The sequence below is a fragment of the Lepidochelys kempii genome, chromosome 2 (assembly GCF_965140265.1).
Source record: "Lepidochelys kempii isolate rLepKem1 chromosome 2, rLepKem1.hap2, whole genome shotgun sequence".
NCBI lineage: Eukaryota > Metazoa > Chordata > Testudines > Cheloniidae > Lepidochelys > Lepidochelys kempii.
Window position 1 is genome coordinate 11,883,776 of NC_133257.1, and position 20,069 is coordinate 11,903,844.

At 44.8% G+C, this 20,069-nt stretch overlaps 1 protein-coding gene across 1 annotated transcript in view; it reads left to right on the forward strand.

The window, feature by feature from the left end:
* Window positions 1-20,069, forward strand: part of LOC140907965 (collagen alpha-1(XXII) chain-like) — a 249,917-nt gene that overhangs the window by 176,567 nt on the left and 53,281 nt on the right. Inside the window, exons 16-19 of the mRNA XM_073335053.1 lie at window positions 2,827-2,871; window positions 9,354-9,407; window positions 13,769-13,822; window positions 17,166-17,201. Coding sequence (XP_073191154.1) covers window positions 2,827-2,871; window positions 9,354-9,407; window positions 13,769-13,822; window positions 17,166-17,201 — 189 coding nt within the window. The remainder of the gene's footprint in view (window positions 1-2,826; window positions 2,872-9,353; window positions 9,408-13,768; window positions 13,823-17,165; window positions 17,202-20,069) is intronic.

The window sequence follows — 20,069 nt, forward strand, 5'->3', positions numbered from 1 at the left end:
GGAAACCTAACATTTTGGATGGGTTGCTTTGAGCTTGTGTGGCACAGTGAGGCGATATTCACACGGCAATGTTATAATGTGTTGGCATCTTGTGATGCAACGTTAGTACATTGCTTCACAGTTGTATCACAACACAATGCAATGTGACCTCATGACATAATGATGTTTTGAGTAAGCTAGTCTTAGTCTGCAGAAGAGAAGAATGAGGGGGGATTTGATAGCTGCTTTCAACTACCTGAAAGGGGGTTCCAAAGAGGATGGATCTAGACTGTTCTCAGTGGTAGCAGATGACAGAACAAGGAGCAATGGTCTCAAGTTGCAGTGTGGGAGGTTTAGGTTGGATATTAGGAAACACATTTTCACTAGGAGGGTGGTGAAGCACTGGAGTGGGTCATCGAGGGAGGTGGTGGAATCTCCTTCCTTAGAGGCTTTTAAGGCCTGCCTTGACAAAGCCCTGGCTGGGATGATTTAGTTGGGGATTGGTCCTGCTTTGTGCAGGGGGTTGGACTAGATGACCTCCTCAGGTCCCTTGCAACCCTGATAGTCTATGATTCTATGATTCTATTTTGGAACCCTTTGGGGCCCTGTGTATTAGACTTGTAGGACATGCGATTACCCTGTGGAATTTGCATCAATCCCCAGAAAACCGGGACAGGTATCCAATTTGCAACCCAGCCTCCCGGACTCACCTTAGCAATTACGTGGGCACTGTACAGGTGCACCTAAGTGTACTGTGTGGTGTACTGACTTGACTGTTGGTGCAGCAGTGCGTTTCAATGGAATGCCAGGCCGGCTGATGCATTAAAAGGCTGCCTGTACTGGTTGATACATGTTCCTTTATAACTCACCAGATAGAGGCCTGTGTTTTTGGAGAGGGTTGTGAATTTTCTTCCCTGTCAAGTATAATGTTTACCGGACATCTGTGGGGCCTATAGGCCTCCAGGGTCTAAAACCAATGAAAGTCAGAGGAGAATCTGGTTGTTTGCCTAGGCCTGGCTGTGGATCAGTGCGGTATTACTACCCAGCTGTCTGAAGAGCAAAAGGGTATCCACTTACATTGTCTACTGAGTTGCAAGCAGGCGCAGCAGCACCTGGGCAGATCCCAACAAAGTGTTAACAGTGCAACAGGTGCATTTGAAGAAAGTCAGGAGATCGTTTTCCTCCTGCTTCTTGAACCGCCCTTTTACACAAGGAGGACAGCTCCCCCGTGCAGTACATGCAGTGTGGCTCATAATCTGTTGGTAATGACTCCATTTGTTTTCATCATCAAGCTGGCATTTGGTGTGCGGGGTGAGAGCAGAGCAGGGCTATAATCGTATGCTCTGATGCCCCAGCGGGCCCCAAGGTACTAGTGCACCAGAGTGGAGTCATCTTTTTTTAACCTCTTCCACTCTGCTTTGAGAAGTGGCCGGGTAGGACTCTGCTTTCTAGTACAGGATACTGCAGAGTTCATTTGACATTGGCCACAAGACATTCGGTGGGATGGTCAGTTTCTCTCTGGTCCGGTAATTCTTAAGACCTAGAAGGCTTTTGTGAGCTCACACCTTGTATAACTCCATGGCAGTGCTGTAAGATAGAAGACATTTGGAGGTGCCTCGGATCTCATGAATGAAAGGCATTTGGAGGGGACACTCCAGGATGTAGTGATTCTACACTGGGACACTAAAGATGAGCACTGACAATTATACCTCTCTGTACCCCTGCTGATAAACTGACAAGAAGACATGGATAAGCTTTGAAAGTGAACCCCAGGGAGAACTCAAGTACATTACATCTACCTGACTTTCTCCCAAGCATGTTTGCACATGTGAAACCCCTGGAGAGGCATGGGAAGGGAGGAAAAAAGGGAGAGGGAGAGAGAAAGCAGAGATTATGTTATGGAGTGTCAAGTGTGCAAAGCAAACAGGTGACTTTATCCCAAGAGAAAATAGCAGGTTTTTCCAACTGGGAAGTTTGATCACAAATATACTGTCAGACCTGGACAGGCTTGTCCAGTGTTTGATTTCACTCAAGGATGCCCTGAAATCTTAACAGCATCTAACCTGTCCTCCGGACCAAATAAACCTGGGCATGCAGTTCTCATTAATTTTCAGCTAAGACCTGTAACGTGGAGATGAGTGAAGTATTAAAATAGGATATTAAAATATTAAATATTTTTATTATTTAATATTAAAGTATTAAAATAAGTATTAAAATAATTCATTAATATATGAATTCACCAGAGTGTAAAACATTTCACACACAAGCAGTTGCTGATGAGTCACCATCAACTGAGTGTGCGTGTCTTGTTGCCGTAGGGTTTCCCTGTTGTTTGCTGAGTTGCTACAAAAGAAGTAAACTACACCTGCAATACAATGTGGCTGTTCACAGGAAAGGTTAAATCTCTCCTCCCTCCTTCATTTGATCACTTATAGGTTTGTCAGCAATGTTATGTGTGTAAAGTGCTGCCGTCCAGTTATCTGAGACACAGCAAACCCTACTGTTTCCAAGTTAATTGGAAAGCTATGGATTGCACTCTGTGCCCAAATTAGCATCAATGGAATGTCACTCACCCACAAGGCTGAGTTTGGCTGTGTTTGGCTGGGATTATTCAACAGCTGTCAATGCTCAGTGATACCTGCTACTGTACCCACTACACTCTCCTTAACCACGGTGTCTTGCAGAACATCAATGTGACATCCTTGCTTGTTTACGGGGCAGATCTTTCCAGGAATGTTGTCCTTCACTGCCAGAGGATCAGTGAAAAAGACAGCTCCTTCCCTGAGGAGGAGAATATGGACCATGTTGAATGAAGATTTGTAATTTCCCTTTTGTTTTCATTTTTAGGGTCTGCAGGGAGAAAGAGGAGAAAAGGGAACTCGAGGAGACAAGGTATCACTAGGTCATGTTAGAGCCACAGCCTAGGAAAGTGATGGGTTGTTTTCCCTCTTTGCCTTTTGCTTTTTAAATGAATGTAACATTGGGGAAGGGTGTGAGGCTGATACCTCGAAAGCTGAGGCTGACAACCCGGCACACAGCTGTGAGCTGGAGCGACTTCTCGTGGGGGTGAAACGGGAGTTCAGAATCCTAGCCCGTTCATTCCCTTGGTCTCTCTGCTAAGAATGGCAACAAAGGTGTCACTTGGAGTGCCAGCTGGGGTGGGTACTCCTGTGATGTGTTCACCTGGGGCACCACCCACCTAATAGATGGTAATGACCTTTGGAGGCTACTGACCAGAACTGAATCTGGTAACCTAAAGATAAAGGGATCACCATCCGATTACCAGCTCCCTGAGCCACTCAGCTTCCTATATCCCTTATTTTGTCTCATCACTACAAACACAAGCGTACATGGGTTGCTGGTTTTGCTACATCAGGTAAGGAGTCAGGATTTCCTCTGAGTGTGTGTGTGCACTGGCTGCTCTCCCAGTCCAGAGTTCCAGCGGCATCACTTCCAAGTGCTTTGCTCCAGGCCTTTTGTGCTGGTGAATTTCCTTCTATTTCAAGTCGGGTGCAGGGCCCCCGGCTGAGTCTAGCTGTGGTGAGGTGACCTGCTGAAGAACTCAGACACTTCTTGAGCCATTGCATTCATCGAGTAGTGTCTTTGTTCCTCTCTGCCACCAGAAATAAATGTAGAACCCACAGTCCTCGACTGCCTCTGAGGCTGCAGATGCAATGCAGCTCAGAAGGGTGGGCTGCTAAGGTGGCTTTGAGCTCTCTTTATCCAGGGTGGGCTGCAGGTCACTGCCCTGGTGTAATTTAAAGCAATCTATGGCTGCTCCAATACATAAGTGGCTGTCAGTGGCTCAGTGAAGCAGCTAGAGATTGATGGGGCACAGGGATTCCCTAGCTGGTAACTATCATTATCCCCATTTTATGGATGAGAGGCTAAGTGACTGGTACAGCTGGGATGAGAACTCAGTACCGCTTGGCTCCCACGCCTATGCCCAGACCTCCCTGATCACGGGTGTCTCTGTATTGGAGTGGCATAGCCATTCAATATGGGTGGACATGCGCTGTGATTTGCGCCATGTTTACCAGTCACATTAGACAGCACGGAAGCCATTAAGACATGGCTGTTCAAGCTAGTGCTGAGGTAAGGAGTTGCCAGTCCATTAGAGATGCGGGGTGCAGAGAATAGCAAGGCCTGTTAGCTGGGGAGTTTGACCTATGTTTGAGCTCCCTCTACTGATAGCCAGCTGTGGGTGCATTAGTAGAGAGTCATCAGTAAAGCAGAGCATAAATAAAAATAGGGATGGGGGGGGGAATAGTTGATGCACTAAAAATTCAATTTCAGTTGAACTTGTCAAATAAAAAGGAGGGTAAAATTCCCCAGAAGTTGAAACATTCGGTTTAGACATTAATGAAACTAAACATGTTGACTTTTCATTTGAAACAATGAAAGTTTATTTTGCAATTTAACTAGATTTATCTACACAAAAAAAGGTAAAAAACCCAAACAAACCCACAACCACCCCAAAATGGCCCCTGAACCAAAAAGACAACAACCAATTGTTTGTCCAGCTCTGGTTATTAGTCTCCAGTCCAGCCTGATTCCCAGTTCTCTCTCTTCCCCGATTGGCCAGTGCTCTGTTCCCAATATCCATGTGGTTGTTTATCATAAAATTTCCATTATTCCCTTTCATGTTTTCTGTACTCATCATTGCAACTGGGCACATGCCCATTATCATTTAATAATCCTCATGCCTTTGCCCCCGGAGTTCAAACCAGAGGAGATGTGTTGTGTCTAGATGTGTCTAGCCATTCCATCAGCCCCTTTTCCTGTGACAGTATTGTCTGGTCTGTGGGGGTGTTTGGCTCCCTTAGGAACATGGATAAATTTCCACATCACTCGGGTAGGGAGGAGGGATGGAGCTGTGAGGGGGCAGGAAACTGATGAACTAGACAGGAATTAAAATGAGAAACAAGTGAATTGTGTTTGTTTCATTCTGAGGGATTTGCACAATTAAACCTTCTTTCTTTCCCTCCTGGCCTATGCATAAAAGTCAAGATCTCTGCTATAACAATTGTGCATTTACAATGCATAGATACTGCACTCAGGACATTTATATCCCTTGTTTTAATTTCTACCAGTTGGAACTACTGGGAAAGTAGTGGGCGTTAAGAACCAGGCCAAAGATCTCTCCCTGTCTGCTTTTCCATCTGCAACCGCTTATTGCTTCTGAGAAATCTGAATCTAAATTTTTGCCATTGTTAAAGCATTAATAAAAATCATTTATGCTTCTCCCAGCCTAAGGAATATAGGATTTGTTATATTAAATTAGAGCATTAGTCTCTATAATGAATATTGGTCCATCAAACCATTATCCTGATGCTTCAGAGGAAGGCGAAATCTCCCACAAGGCTCTTATGTCACTGTACACTGAGAGCACCTTAAATCAAAGCACTGAGACTTTATGGTGCAGTACATAACTTTGAGCCTTATTGATCATGTCTGAACTCGAGGAGAGCCAGCATACAGCAGTCACTAACTCCCAAAGTTCTGTCCCAGCATGCAGCGAGCTCATGTAAAACCTGGGTTGAATTCTCTTAGGACGGTGTCTTTTGTAATGGTAGTCCAAAGTCCTGGTCAGAAATCTGGAGGAGATTTCCCTGGAACATTGATTCCAGTTTGAAACCTGTAGCGATCAGTTTATACACAGAAAAACAAGATTAATAGAACATTTAATTGAGCAGAATATGGTTGTCATATAGAGCTGACCAGAAAACTGGGACATTTCAAAATATTTCAGTTGGGAACTTATGATTTAGAAATTCGCCTTTCAATTTTTTCCCATTGGGAAACTGCAGTGTCCCACCAACACTTTCCCAGATTTTTTTCCATTTCCCTACTGAGAAAAAAAAAAGTATAGAGAAGTGGGGAGGAAAAAACCGTAACCCTTAAAAGTGAAATATTTCTTTATTTCAGAAAGTAATATTTCCAATATTTTGTTACTGCTCTCCAAGTAATAGAAATTGGAAATTAGTAACAAAATATTAAAAAATGGGCTTTCGCCCACTTTCTCACTTTTTTTGACCATTTTTCATCTGTTGGAAGATAGAAGGTAGAGAGAAACAAAGCTTGATAACCTTGTTTGATCTGTCCTTTAGCCCTTGTATAGATTTCACGGATCACAACACGTTTTCCATTCTTCTCGTATCCTGGCCTTCCTTCTCCATGTATGGCCATGTCTTTTCACGATAAAATCTTCCCGTCTCTTTGGAGATTGGCTGAGTGGTCGTTTCAGTTCCCGTGGGTACCATTTGGCAACAGATGCAGTCCATCGACCATCAGTGAGCCTCATTATATGCCTGGCCCATCACATTTTACTATGCTTGCTCTTAACAACATCCTGCACTCCACTCTGCTGTCTGATCACTTCACTGGGGACTTGGTCGCGGATTGAAATTCCCAGAATTCTTCTTTCCATCGCCCTCTTCATGACAGACAGTCACTGCTCCTCTGTCTTCGTCAGCGCCCATGTTTTGCTGCCGTACAACATTGCTGGCAGTCTTGTTGAGTTGAAGAGGCTGGCGCGTGTTGCCTTGTTGATTTTTCCTTGGAGGACATCCTTGATAGAATTGAATGCGCACCAACCCACTTTCTTTCTTCGCCATAGTTCACCTTCCTGATTGTGGCGCATGTTAATTTCTTGCTCCAAATAGACATATTGCTCAACTTCTTCTATTTGTTCTCCCTTGATTGTTATTTGGGCTTTTGGCAAGGTATCAGACCGCATCAATTTCATTTTGGAACGGTTAATTTTCAGTCCGACTTTGCTGCTTTTTGTGTTGAGTTCTCGCAGCATTTTCTGTAGTTTGATAGTGTTTTCAGCAATCAACACAATATCGTCCATGAATCCGAGATGGTTTCACTGCTCTCCGTTGATGTTGATTCCACCCTTCCAATTCATCCGCCTCATTACCATTTTGAAGCAGGCTGTGAAGAGTTTCGGTGAAACCGTGTCTCCTTATTTCACCACTTTCTTAACTGGGATGCGAAGGGGAGTATCAAATAAAGTTATATCTGTAGCTCAGTCAGAATTTGCTTCCTTTAATAGTTTGATATAGTTTGTGTCAATGCCCTGCTGTGTAAGAGCTTTCAACACTACATTGATCTCTATGCTGTTGAATGCTTTTTCATAGTCGAGGAAGGCAATACATAAAGGGAATTTGTATTCCCTTGAGCATTCCAATAGCTGGTTTATAGTGAAAATATGGTCCATTGTGCTGAAATTCCTCCGAAAGCCTCCCTGCTGTCTCGGCAGCTGCTCGTCCAGACTCTGAGGAAGTCGGTTTGTTATTATTTTGGTGAACAGCTTGTAGACATGTGAGAGCAGGCATAGTTCTTTAGATCTTGGATGATAGTTCTTTAGATCTTCATGATCGCCCTTCTTGTACAGCAGAATGGTATTGGACTCTTTTCAGCTAGATGGTATCTTCTGCATTTCCAAGTAATGGCTAAACCTCTGAGCAAGGATTTTTCCAGAGGTCTTGGCCTCCAGCTCTTATCATTTTGATTGTCAGTCCATCTTTACCACAACAAACCACAATTATTGAAATGGAACATTCAGAAGACATGCCTTTTGTCCTCTGATTGATTTTCATTTGGGAAAAAAAAGAAGAAAAAACAGCCTTTCACCCCCAATCTGTCATTTTGGAAAATTAAACATTTCACCAACAGTGAGCATTTTCATTTCCGCTGAAAGCCTGTTTTTTGACAAAAACAAAACAAAACAAAAATAATTCGAGTTGGAAAATTTTAAACCAGGTCTAGCGTCATATCATTATTCAGCCCTCTGTGTGTGTGCCCTTCATTCCTCTAGCAATGAATCCATCTTATGAGGTCCTGTGTGGATGTCATAGATACACCGAAAAAGATGCTCGGGAGGGTGCAGTGCTCTGTTGATCAGCACTCTGTAAAGTTGTGAAGTCTCAAACTGTCTACACTGCAGAATACAAAGAGTTTAATTCAGGCAGAGGGGTGTGTGTGTGTGTGTGTGTGTGTGGTATGTGTAAAACTGGACTGAGGGAAGCTCATAATTACAATAGATAAAGATTGGGCGGTTCCTCCCTCAGGCTGCTATGTCACATAATGTGCAGAGCAGTGTAATGCCAGCCCTGCAGCTTCTCAGGCCAAAACAGCATTTCTGATGCAAGATTTATAGATATTCTTAAAAAAATAACCTCCCCATCAATTAACTGATTTGTAAATCCATTTTCAGTTTGCTAAAGCAATCACACACACACACACTCTCTCTCTCTCTCTCTCTCCCCCCCTAACAAATCAGGTACTTAAATCTAATGCTATAAGTACAGATTTACCGATAATAGCTTCGGTCAAACATTTATATGATGAGGTATAAATCACAACTGAGATTCATAAAGCTTTTTTATTATTATAAGCAAAACTCTAAATAATATTTAGTTACAAAGAGCTCCCTCTAGTGATAGAATTTGTTTATGAACAAACTCTGTTATGATTAATCGTAATAATATTAATTCTATTATAGTGGTGCTTAGATCAGGGCCCCATTGGACCAGGTGCTGAATAAACACATAGTAAGAGACAGTCCCAGCTTCAGAGAGCTTACAATCTAAACAGATATAAGACAGACAAAGGGTGGGAGGAGGGAAGTACAATTATTCCCATTTTACAGATGACAGACTGAGGCACATAGTGATGAAGTCTTGTGGGAAGTCTATGGGAGAGGCAAGAATTGAACCCAGATCTCCTGAATCTGGCTGCTGCCTTTGCCACAAGGCCAAGCTTTTGAGAGCCTCAGATGAAAAGAGCCATATTACAAATGCAAAGTATTATTATTGGGCTCAGCCCTGAAACCTTTAATTAGTCCTTACTCAAGTATCCTTGCCATTTCCCTCAGGGTGCATTTTTACTGAATAAGGATTGCAGGACTGGGAACAGTATCATGAAAAACAGCTAAGACAGAAATTTTGGTTCAGAAATGGATTGCGTTGTGTGATAAACTAGACATGTGAAGTTCCTAGTAACAGCACTTGGGAAACAGGAGAGAGGAGTTCTGACTGACCGGCCTTATTCCCCAGTACTGGGCAATGATGCTTCTTCCTATTCATGAAAAAAGGGTGGTAGGAAATCTAAGAATTACAGAAATCAGAAATGGAAAATATATACTAGGTTGTCTGGCAACTATTCAGTTCACCTCCTTGCTATAGACATGCCACCCCTTCTGCAGAAGTGTATTTCACAGAATACCAGACTTAGATCACTTTTTATGTTCACAGCTCCATGGGTGAGTGGCACGGAAGGATGTGCAGACTGAGATGTCTCTTGCAACAGAGTGATAAACAATTTTAACTAGAAGTTATCTTTTTCTTTCTCTTCTTTTTTCCTAGGGAGAACGAGGTCTTGATGGGTTCCCTGGGAAGCCAGGTGCAGAAGGGAAACAGGTATGGAATGAATATTCGGGAGGGAGACTGTTCTTCAAACTAGGCGTTAATGCACAGTGAATGGGAAGGCGGCTGCTGAAATGGGACTTATCCCAGACAGCTGCTGTATTGTAACTGTAGGAGCAGGAAGGTATCTCTTAAAATCATCAAGATCTTTTTGAGCACCCAGTTCTAGTGGGACTGGGCCCTGTGCTAAGCAGCCTTGTTCTACCCTGACCAATGTCTCGTCAACCCAGGAGCGCTGTGCTCTTAGTGTGAGGAGTAGAACACCATATGATTATTTTTAAAGGATGCGCTTTTTGTGGTAATGCAGTTATGGAGGAAAATATTTTATTGACTTCCAGCGCTAGCTGTCAAGCATTAGAACATTCAAAGGCCAGGAGACGACAGTGTGATCCCTCAAGACCTGCCTTTATAGCCTCAGCACACACAAAGCAGTTTGTGTCCCACATCTAGCCTCCAGGCCCGTCTTCCCACAAGGAAACTAACCACTAATGTCACCCTGTGCTTCAGCAGCTATGTGGAGATACTTACGGATCTGAAACATTTTCCTAGCACTTGAGTCAAAGCTGTCAGCAAATCTTTAGTGCCCTCTTAAAATGGGATTTCAGAAGAGATACTGTGCTCATTTGCACTGGATGTAAGAGAGCTGATACCAAAGGGAATGTGTGCTCTTGCAGAATTAATGATAGGCTCGATGGTGGAACTCAAAGGTAAGTTATGTGGCTAATTTTGTACTCACCATGCTGCAGCGTGGTTCCCTTGTTCCTGCATCTGTGTTTATTAAAATTAACCCTCAGGCCGTTTCTTTTTCCATTGCCTTGCACCTTGTGTAGTCATTTCTCCATATGAAACAGGGCCAAACTGGACGGGATGGAAGGGGTTTACCCTCACCCTGTACACAAGGGGACAGGCAATGGAGAGTCTGTCCATCAAGTCTCCTTTTGGTCTTGCAGTCTGGTCTCCTTGTGCCCTGTGCTGATATATACCGTCTCATGCAATAGTACTCCTCCGAGTTTTTTCACTGTCTCCCAGTTGTGCTAAAGTTCAGTACTCTGCCTGCAGCTAGATCAGTTCCAGAGGTAACACCGGGGCTGTTATGTCAATAGATTTTTGTTTGTGTGTTAATTGTTTTGATTTTGAGCTTTAAGTAACAATGCAAGTTGTGTACAACAAATATGGAAATTCACTAAATGTGCTAGGGGAGAAAAATTGCTACATTTTAATAATTTACAAATCATAGTGGGGTGCCCTGACTGCTGGAGTTACGGTTTTCAAAGAAAGGGAACCATGTTTCACAATAGGGTTACATTTTCTGGTTTTGGTTGTCAGACGTGAGTTTTTTCCATCACCAAAGCTTCCAAACATGGTTAACCAAGATGGTAGCCTTGGAGAGGGTCTTTTTCCTTCCATTGACTGCTAACAGAACATCCAGTTGCTGCTAATTAGATAGGCACTAATTACTTCAAATATTTGTACTAAAATAGCATTTGTGGGTCTGTAACAGGGTACACTCACTGGTAGGGCACCTCCTCCGGGCTGCTCTGGGGATTTGCTCCATCCAGGTTCTGACACCCCCTTCTTGCATTTCACTCTTGTTGTGGCCTCTTTCACTCTCTGGGACTCAGCACGCTCCCTCTGTGTGACTTGGCCCTGCGGCCAGGTCTCTGTATGTGTTTCCACTTCCAGGGTAGCAAGTTCTCTCCAGACCAACTGGCCAGCTGCCTTTCCAGGCTGTCCTCTAATCTCAGGCTGTGCCACATTCACAGTGGCAGGTAGGGGAACCTGGGCCTGCCCTCTACTCCAGGTCCCAGCACAGGCACCGTCTGTCCAGTAGCCACCGTCTGCTTACTCCCAGACCTCGTTGTGATTTCCCTGCGCTCCCTCCTACTTCCCGTCTCTTTCTCGGTGTTCTGGCCCACCCATGAGCTCCAGCTCCAGCTCCCAACTCCCAGGGAACGACTGCAGCCTACTTCCCCTGCAGCCTCTTCTGGTCTCCGCTTCCCAGCTTTATACCAGCCCAGCCTACACCAGCCCAACTGAGTTCCATCTTCCTTTATCCAGCCTAATTCTCCCCCCCAAGTGCAGCCTACTAGGTTAATTAGCCCCTTCCAAGCTACCTTAACCCCTGCAGGTGAGATGTAGAGTGAACAGCCCTTCACAGGAGCCCAGTGAGATTGGGATTCCCTTCTGCAAGGCCCTGTGCATACAGTGAGGGGTAGGGCCTACCCCCCCAAAAGCGTATGGTTTACATAGACAAGACACATAAAGGATGGGAGATGAAACAGAGCCACACAGAGGTGAAGGGACAGGCCTAGATGACCACTCGAGGTCCCTTCTAGTCCTAAGGTTCTATGACATGCCCAAGGTTAGTGACAGAGCTGGGCCTTGAAAATAGTGGGTGCAAATCACTGCAGTGCAAGCAAGCCAACCTCCATGTGCCCAGGAGCTTCATAAAGCATTTTGCCTCTCAAGGTAGCGTGCCTCCTGGTGCTCTGTGCTGCCACTGTGGCCGTATGCAGTGGGAGGCTGGTGCAGTCAAGCCTGTTTCATCGAATGAGCTTTGGATGTATTTATATTAATGACTGCACAGGGCCCAAAGTTCTGGAGTTGTGCGATGCATAAACTGAAAATGTATCTGATCTGAACATGCATTAATTCGTTAGTGAAACATTCTGTCTCAATGCACTGTTCAGTGTTGCAGAGACAATGCAGACAGAATTTAGAACACTGGAGAACTGAGAAGATAGACTAGGGAGCTTTCCCCCACTGTGCGGGCATCTGTGCTCTTGACATATTGTCTGCAGGTTAATGCAGGAAACACTATTTCAGTAGGAGGGTGGTGAAGCACTGGAATGGGTTACCTAGGGAGGTGGTGGAATCTCCTTCCTTAGAGGTTTTTAGGGCCCGGCTTGACAAAGACCTGGCTGGGATGATTTAGTTGGGGATTGGCCCTGCTTTGAACAGGGGGTTGGACGAGATGACCTCCTGAGGTCCCTTCCAACCCGGATATTCTATGATTCTATGAATGACTTCCCTGAATCCCCTACACCTAAACTCTCCAGGTTACTTAGCAATTTGGTTCTGTCAGCCTGTTTGTACTTCCATTCCAGTTATGGGGCCATCAGCAGACTTAACCATGGTTGACTTTACTCTTCCCACTGCATGGAATAATATGGTTCCAAGGCCACAGCTCTGTTCTGCTACCCCTTGAGAGCTCAGATCATTATCTCAGTCAGTTTTTAACCTGGGCTATGGTGTTTTTTATTTGAGGAGAAGAGAGGACACGACGCCTCACTGGGATCCTAATGTACTGTGTCTGCTGTATCCATTACATTATTTACAGAACTAGTTAAGATTTCTGGCTACACTGGTTGGACTGAGAAATTGCGATGGCATAGTAGGGCAGAAGCTGATCATTAGCTTTTCCTGGGGAGAGATTTCTCTCTGTGATACCTTTGCAGAATTGTTGCATTCTGGGGCTTCTCCACCTGCTTTGGGTCTGGGCTGCCAGCAGAGAGGCAAATCCTTATCTCCATGCATAGGCTGGGCATGTGGGCTGGTCAGGACTAGAATCAGGAAACCCTCCCCTTTTCCCCCAGAGCAGCCTAACTGCGGAAGCAGCTGCTGCTGCCTCATCATGACTACAGCAGCCCCCATGTCTGCAGGGCAGAGGGAAATGGCTTACAAATCCACTGCTCCAGCCTCCCCCTCTTTCCCCTCTCCACAAAGCAGAACAAAAGGAGCCCTTCCTCTTGTACCTGTTCCTGCCAACCTCCTCCTTCCTAGTCCAGTGCAGTAGGGGCCCGCTAATTCCATTAGTTAAACACACTCGTGGTACCTTATCATTGCTCCTGGGCTGCAGGCTGAATTCCCATAGGGGTGGGTATTTTGTCCCAGAAACTGGATGCCAGACAATGCAGATTGATGATCTGCTCCATTCTCCTGTCAGAGGACATTTAACTAAAGCCTTTGTCTGCACAAAGTCACCTCCTTTGGTTTTATTCAGATTAACAGGGCTTTTTTTTTTTTTTTTAAGTTTCTCTGTATTGCATTAGTCTTGGCTGAGTCACTAGGACCTTGAGGGGATGTCTACACTGCCCCGAGTCTCAGAGCCCGGGTCAATTGACTCAGGCTCGCAGGGCTCGGGCTGTGAGACTAAAAATGGCAGTGTAGACATTCAAGCTCAGGCCAGCTGCAGCTGTGCCCAGGGGTCATTGATTGCAGTGTAGATCTATCCTGAGTCACTAGACAGCTACAGGCCATGCCCTGGCAAAATTAGTCCAGTGCTAAGGGCTCAGTCAAAGGCTCTGTGTCTCCTCTGCATTGCCAACCATACTATGTTGTTGTTCTATTTTCAGGGCATTAAGGGCAGCACAGGCCCACCAGGTGCCAGCGGACTCAAAGGAGAAAAGGTGAGCTGGGGAAAGTGCCCAAGGAACACTTTGAAAGGCAAACTCATTTCATTTTGAATAAACTCTCCTAGAAATTACAGTACTGCTAGTTATTCCCATGGGTCTTAGGTGCATCTAGAATCACTCGGAGAATTGATAGATGGAGCCCTGGGGCTTGATATTGCTCTCTCACTAGGATAGATCCCGAGTAACTCCGCTGAAGTAAACAGAGTTAACACTACTTGAAAATTTGGTGTAAATTCCTGTTCTCCTGGAAGCCAATAGGCCTCAGTGGGAGCAGGATCTGATCCCAAGTGAAAACAGAATCAAGTCCATGTATGTGTTCCTGGGATTTCCTGGAAATGGTGAGCTCAACAAGTTCTTTGGTTAGCTAAGTTGCTGGGTGAGGCTTTGAGTGGTGGAGGGATATATGTATTTGGGGCAGCATGAATGATGGGAGGTACTGTCTGTGGTTACTACAATAAAAGCTGTGTTATCCAGCACTTTACCAAGTGGAAAGCTCTAAAAACTGGCATTTCAGGGTGTTGGATCTGGGCAGTGCTCACCTCGGGTGGCTCCCTGCAAGCGGCAACATAGCCCTGCTGCTCCTAGGCAGAGGAATGGCCATGGGGGCTCCATGCGCTGGCCCTGTCCCGCCCTGAGTGCTGGCTCTGCAGTACCCATGGGCCGAGGCAGTGAGCAGAGACGCCTGGCCACGCACCATGCACCAACCCCCTGCACCAAGTTCCCTCCTTTGCCGAAACTCCCTCCCAGAGCCTGCACCCCAACATGCGCCCAACCCCCAGCCCTGAGACCCCTCCCACACCCCAACTGCCTTCCTCCATTTGTAAGTATATGTTAATGCTATCAAAATTTTGAATTTGTCCCTAAAAGAAACATTATCTGTCAGAGAAATGTTAGGGAAGATCTCCCAAAGCCTCATAGGGAACAATTTTCCATATAGCTTAGGTACAATATTCAGGTTTCCTTGGGCATGCCCTCCTTTGTTCTGATTCACAGCCTGCATAGTTTTGCTTCCCGAAACAATGCCAAACACTTGTTTGATAGCATAATCTTGTGGTTCACAAGCCCGTCAACAGCAAATCATCCAACCAGTTTAACAAGTGCTGCCGAAAATCATGCTGTTGTTAGCTTGTCGGCGGATCATTTCTGTCCTGCCTTCCTGTGTTAATTGGAATAATTAACATCTTTTCTCTTGACATCCACGAGATGCAGCAGGCATTAGAGCCAAAAGTCGACAGGAACTGGCTCAAAAACATGAATGCTCCTTCTCTGTTGCTCTGCTAGAGGAAAATTCAGACTGTCGGTGAAGATGTCCTGCTAAGCACAGTGGCCTTTCATTCCTGTTTTTTCCCCCTAGAAGGACGCTCCCTGTTTCCTTGTGCTAGTGTTTCCTATGACTTTACTTTGTAGTACCGATAGTGTCAATTTCTTAAGAGTGAAGATTATTGCTCATGAGAGGTTTTGAACTCTCAGCCTTGGAGACTGCAGACTTTCATCCACAGATCCAGTGAGGCACAGATAACACCAATACAAGCTTCCTCATACTGACCTACCAGGGTCAGATTCTGTGCAGCTTCCCATCTTCTGGATTCACTTACAGCTTGTGCAGTGCGGGTGTAAAATGACACCAGTTTGCACGTTTTGCACAGATGTAAATGACTTCACAAAGTGCAAGGGAGTGGAGAATCCAGTCCAGTGTGCCTACTCCCTGAGCTGGGAGTTAAATTAATGGTAGCAGTGAATACGATGTAGGGGAAAGTATACTTCCCAGATAAAAAGGTGATGCAGTGCATGTGTTTCTATTTATGTATTGTGGATCTGATGCTTCTCTTACTTACACTTGTATAAATCAGACCTCAGTCCATTGAATCAGTGCTGTTACCAATGTGAAATGGGTATGAATCAAGCCTCTTCTAGCTCCTTCAACACTGGATTTAAACCACTTGGAAAAGACACAAGAAAGCCTACAATGGAACAGAGTTTAGAGCATTCACTTTCTGACTCAATCTGTATACTGGAAGACACTTAAAAAAATGACAAGCAAATGGGAGCTTTCCCTCCTTGATAATTATTCCCTGCTCTCAGATATTTTTAGTGGAAAGTTTTACCTTGTCATTTTAAAACTAGTTATTAGACTTTCCAGGGCAGCCTTGTGACTCCCTGCTTTCAGTCTGTCATGTTTTTGTTGTTTCGTACATCGTTCTCTGGCATTAAAGATAAAAAGGGTTTTTTTCCCCACAAAGTGGCTAAATGATACTCTGCTGAGTATCCAAGAATGCAGATACCAGAATCAAACCACTCTGTTTCCCATTATGTTTCCACTATAATTCCAAAGATACAGGGTGGGTTTTCAAAAGCACCTAAGGGTGTTGCATGCTCTTCTCCTGGTGATTTTTAATTGGAGGGGGGCATCTATCTCCCTCGGCACTTTGGAAAATCCCAGCTATGCTGTAGAGTCTGCATAAAGACATATACAAAATGAATGGAGTACCTCTGAAGCAGAAAGTGTGTAAAAGACGTCATAGGTCTACCAGGGAGTGAAGGGAGCAATTAATGACCATAAGGACACTGCAGAGAAGCTAAATGATATTTTTGCATTAGCTTGTTCCTGAATGGGTGTTGGGGTGACATCTCTCCAAGGCCTGCTCTTATAACGTCATAAATATGAGGCACTATCAGAGACAGTGGTTTTGGCACAAACTGATAAATTAGAAGGCAGCTAGTCACCAGGATGGGTGGGATCATCGAAGAGTCCTGAAAAAACGTAAAGCGTGTGTCTGTTCTGTAAAGTGACTGCGTGAAAATGCCATTGTTGGCTTCCATGTTTGACTCTGCAAAGATTTGTGTCAAGTGTGCTTCTTTTTACAAGAAAAATGTATGTGTGTGTGTGTGTGTGTATATATATATATATATTCTAAATTCCAGCCCTGCTGACTCTGTCTCGGATGTGAGAGTCAAGCTGGGTTCTTTCCATCTGGCATATAAACACCAGTAATAAGGGGTCTACAGGCCAAATTAGGACTTACGGACCCAATTCACAACTGCATTACTCCAGTTTTATGCCGGTATAACTGCATTGAAAGAAACAGTGTTACACTGGGGTAAAACTGGAGTGGTAAATTCACAGCAGTGAATCAGGCCCTTCATGACACCTCTACAAAATGGGGAAACTTTGCATTGATTTGGACTGTATATTCAAATCTCCTCTGTCTGGGAAGGTTCACGGGCACAGGCGGAGTATGAAGCAGACAGACCATAAGGACAAGAGGCTGCTGTTGAAAAGAAGTTTGGGGGCTTATTTCTATTTCATTGCTTGTCTGTCTTTTCCCTTTCCACGCAGGGTGAAGCAGGGCTTCCAGGATTACCAGGCTCTGCAGTAAGATGTTGCTTTAGCATTAACATGCGATATGAACTATAATGCACGAGAAACAAAAGGGAGGAAGACAGGGATGGGCTGGGAGGATTTTGTAAATTTAGGGATGGATTTTGTGTGGGATTTTCAAATGGACAGGAAGCTTAAGCCAGTGAAGATTCCCGAGAGCAGGATTTCATGGATTCTAGGATCCCAGTAAGGAGATTAACTGCAATATTTGGGAGACTTTGAATTACGAAGAGGTAGGATTTGGGGAGACCATAAAGGGGAGAACCGAAATACCCAGGAGTCAGGGAGAGCTGGCAGTAATAAACAATTTTCAGAGGAGTAGCTGAGATAGTATCTAATGGAGTTGGTCTTGTAGGGAAGAAGATGGGCCTGGGAGATTAGAAGGCAGACAAGAGTTCAGAGTCAAGTGGAACAGCTCAGTCTCTGACATCAGGGGCCCAGTGTGAGATTTGAGAGAAGAGCTGGAGAAGACAGACTTGGGATGGGCACCACTCTTCTTACCACGTAGCAGGGTATCAGCTTTGTGAAAGAAGTCACAGTGGAGGTAGGAGTTGAAGACCACAATGAAAGTGTAGCTACAGTGAAGAGGATAGAGGTTTTGATTTTCCTCTCACTCCAAATTTACACCCGTGAAACTCCAGTGACTTCAATGGAGTCATTTTTCATTTGCTCTGGTGTCACTGATGGGGGAATCAGGGTTTAATATTGGCCACATAGAGGTGTCATCTATAGCTGAATTCAGCAAAGAGATTGCCACAAGGGACATCCTAGAGAAGAGAAGGGATCAAGGACTGAGCTCTGCCGGGGCCCGAAAGCTGAGAGGTCTAGTGATTGGAGAGTATTCATGGTCAGTCGCAAAAAAGGGGAGTGATTAAATCAGTAGAATCAGAACATAGTGGAGTGAGATGCACAGGACTCCTGATGGAATGAGCTAGGATTTGAAGTCATGGTCAGCAATATCAATATGGCACTGTGACGAGGAAGGACCTGGAGCTAGAGACAGACAAGAGAATACCAACAACCCTAATACATAGAGGTAAATAGGCAACTGCATTACTGTGAAAGGAGTGGAAGCCAGACTGAAAGCTTTCAAGAAGACTGCTTGGGTCAGAGGTTGGGAACTGACCCAAGACGTCGATGAAACATATTAGAGATGCGGCAGTAGCTCTGGCCGCAGAGTGAGAGGTGTGTGAGGAAGGAATTTTTGAGCATTAATATGTAGGGCTGTAGACTTAAGGTGTTTAGCAGTGGAAAGTGAATGGTTTCTTGTCCTGAAGCAAGTAGAAAATTATACAAGACCGGAGGAAGGCAGGGTGAAAGGATAAAGAACTGTCATTGACAATTTCACAGGGATGTATTTATTTGTTTAGAATTGTGCACACATCCATTCAAAAGGAGCCTAGGCCAATGATGCCATGTAAAGACACTTGCTGCTTACATGCATGTGGACACCCAGAGGTCTCTAGGTTCTTTGTGCAACATTCCATCCAATAGCACCATGTTGTTACAGCAGAAGCCTAACCTCGCTGTTGGAGACTGCAGATAAAGCCAGACATAGTTGGCCAAATTCAGAGGTGATGGGTAACGGAGGAGCTGGAGGAAGGTGTACGAAGATGTGAGGACTGTTTGAACTTACACTTTCTTCCAGTCTTCAGCATGTATGTAGGTTACACCAACTTAAACATCCTTGAACATGGATGGAATGGGTATAAGTGGCTCTGTGGGAGATGACAGAGTAAAAGGGAGCCTGCTTGAGCATAAGGGAATCTAAGGCCCCGATCATACAAACACGCACATAGTTAATTTGAATCGTGGTGGTAAGTCTCCCACTGACTTCAGTGGGACAACTTGTGTGCTTCAAGTTAAGCACATGATTATGTGTGTACAGGATCAGGGCCTAAGTTAGTATAAAGGGATCTAACTTACACGTCATCCCTGAATTTGGCCCATTTTTTATATAGTACCACAGGTGTTTATGGTGCTTTACAGGTAGAAAATAAGACAAGATCCAAGGAGCTGACAAACTCATTTATAAAGATAACACAGGTATTATTGGCAAAGAGTCTTGTGGCACCTTATAGACTAACAGACGTATTGAAGCATAAGCTTTCATGGGTGAATACCCACTTTGTCGGATGCATGTAGTGGAAATTTCCAGAGGCAGGTGTAAATATGCAAGCCAGAATGAGGCTAGGGATAAGGAGGTTAGTTCAATCAGGGAGGATGAGGCCCTCTTCTAGCAGGTGCGGTGTGAACACCAAGGGAGGAGAAACTGCTTGTGTAGTTGGCGAGCCATTCACAGTCTGTTTAATCCCGAGCTGATGGTGTCAAATATGCAAATGAACTGAAGCTCCACAGTTTCTCTTTGAAGTCTGGTGCTGAAGTTTTTGTGCTGCAGGATGGCTACTTTTAAATCTGCTATTGTGTGTCCAGGAAGGTTGAAGTGTTCTCCAACAGCTTTTTGTACATTGCCATTCCTAATATCAGATTTGTGTCCATTTATCCTTTTACGCAGGGACTGTCCAGTTTGGCCGATGTACCATCATGTGCCAGCAATGCCCCTCTGCTATATACATCATACACAAGCAGTTTCTCCTCCCTTGGTGTTCACACCGCACCTGCTAGAAGAGGCCCTCATCCTCCCTGATTGAACTAACCTCCTTATCCCTAGCCTCATTCTGGCTTGCATATTTACACCTGCCTCTGGAAATTTCCACTACATGCATCCGACAAAGTGGGTATTCACCCACGAAAGCTTATGCTTCAATACGTCTGTTAGTTCAGGGGTCTCCAAACTTTTTGAATCGCGCACCCTCAGGGCCAGCTCTGGGGAAGGAAAAAAAAAGAAGACAAAGTGCCGCT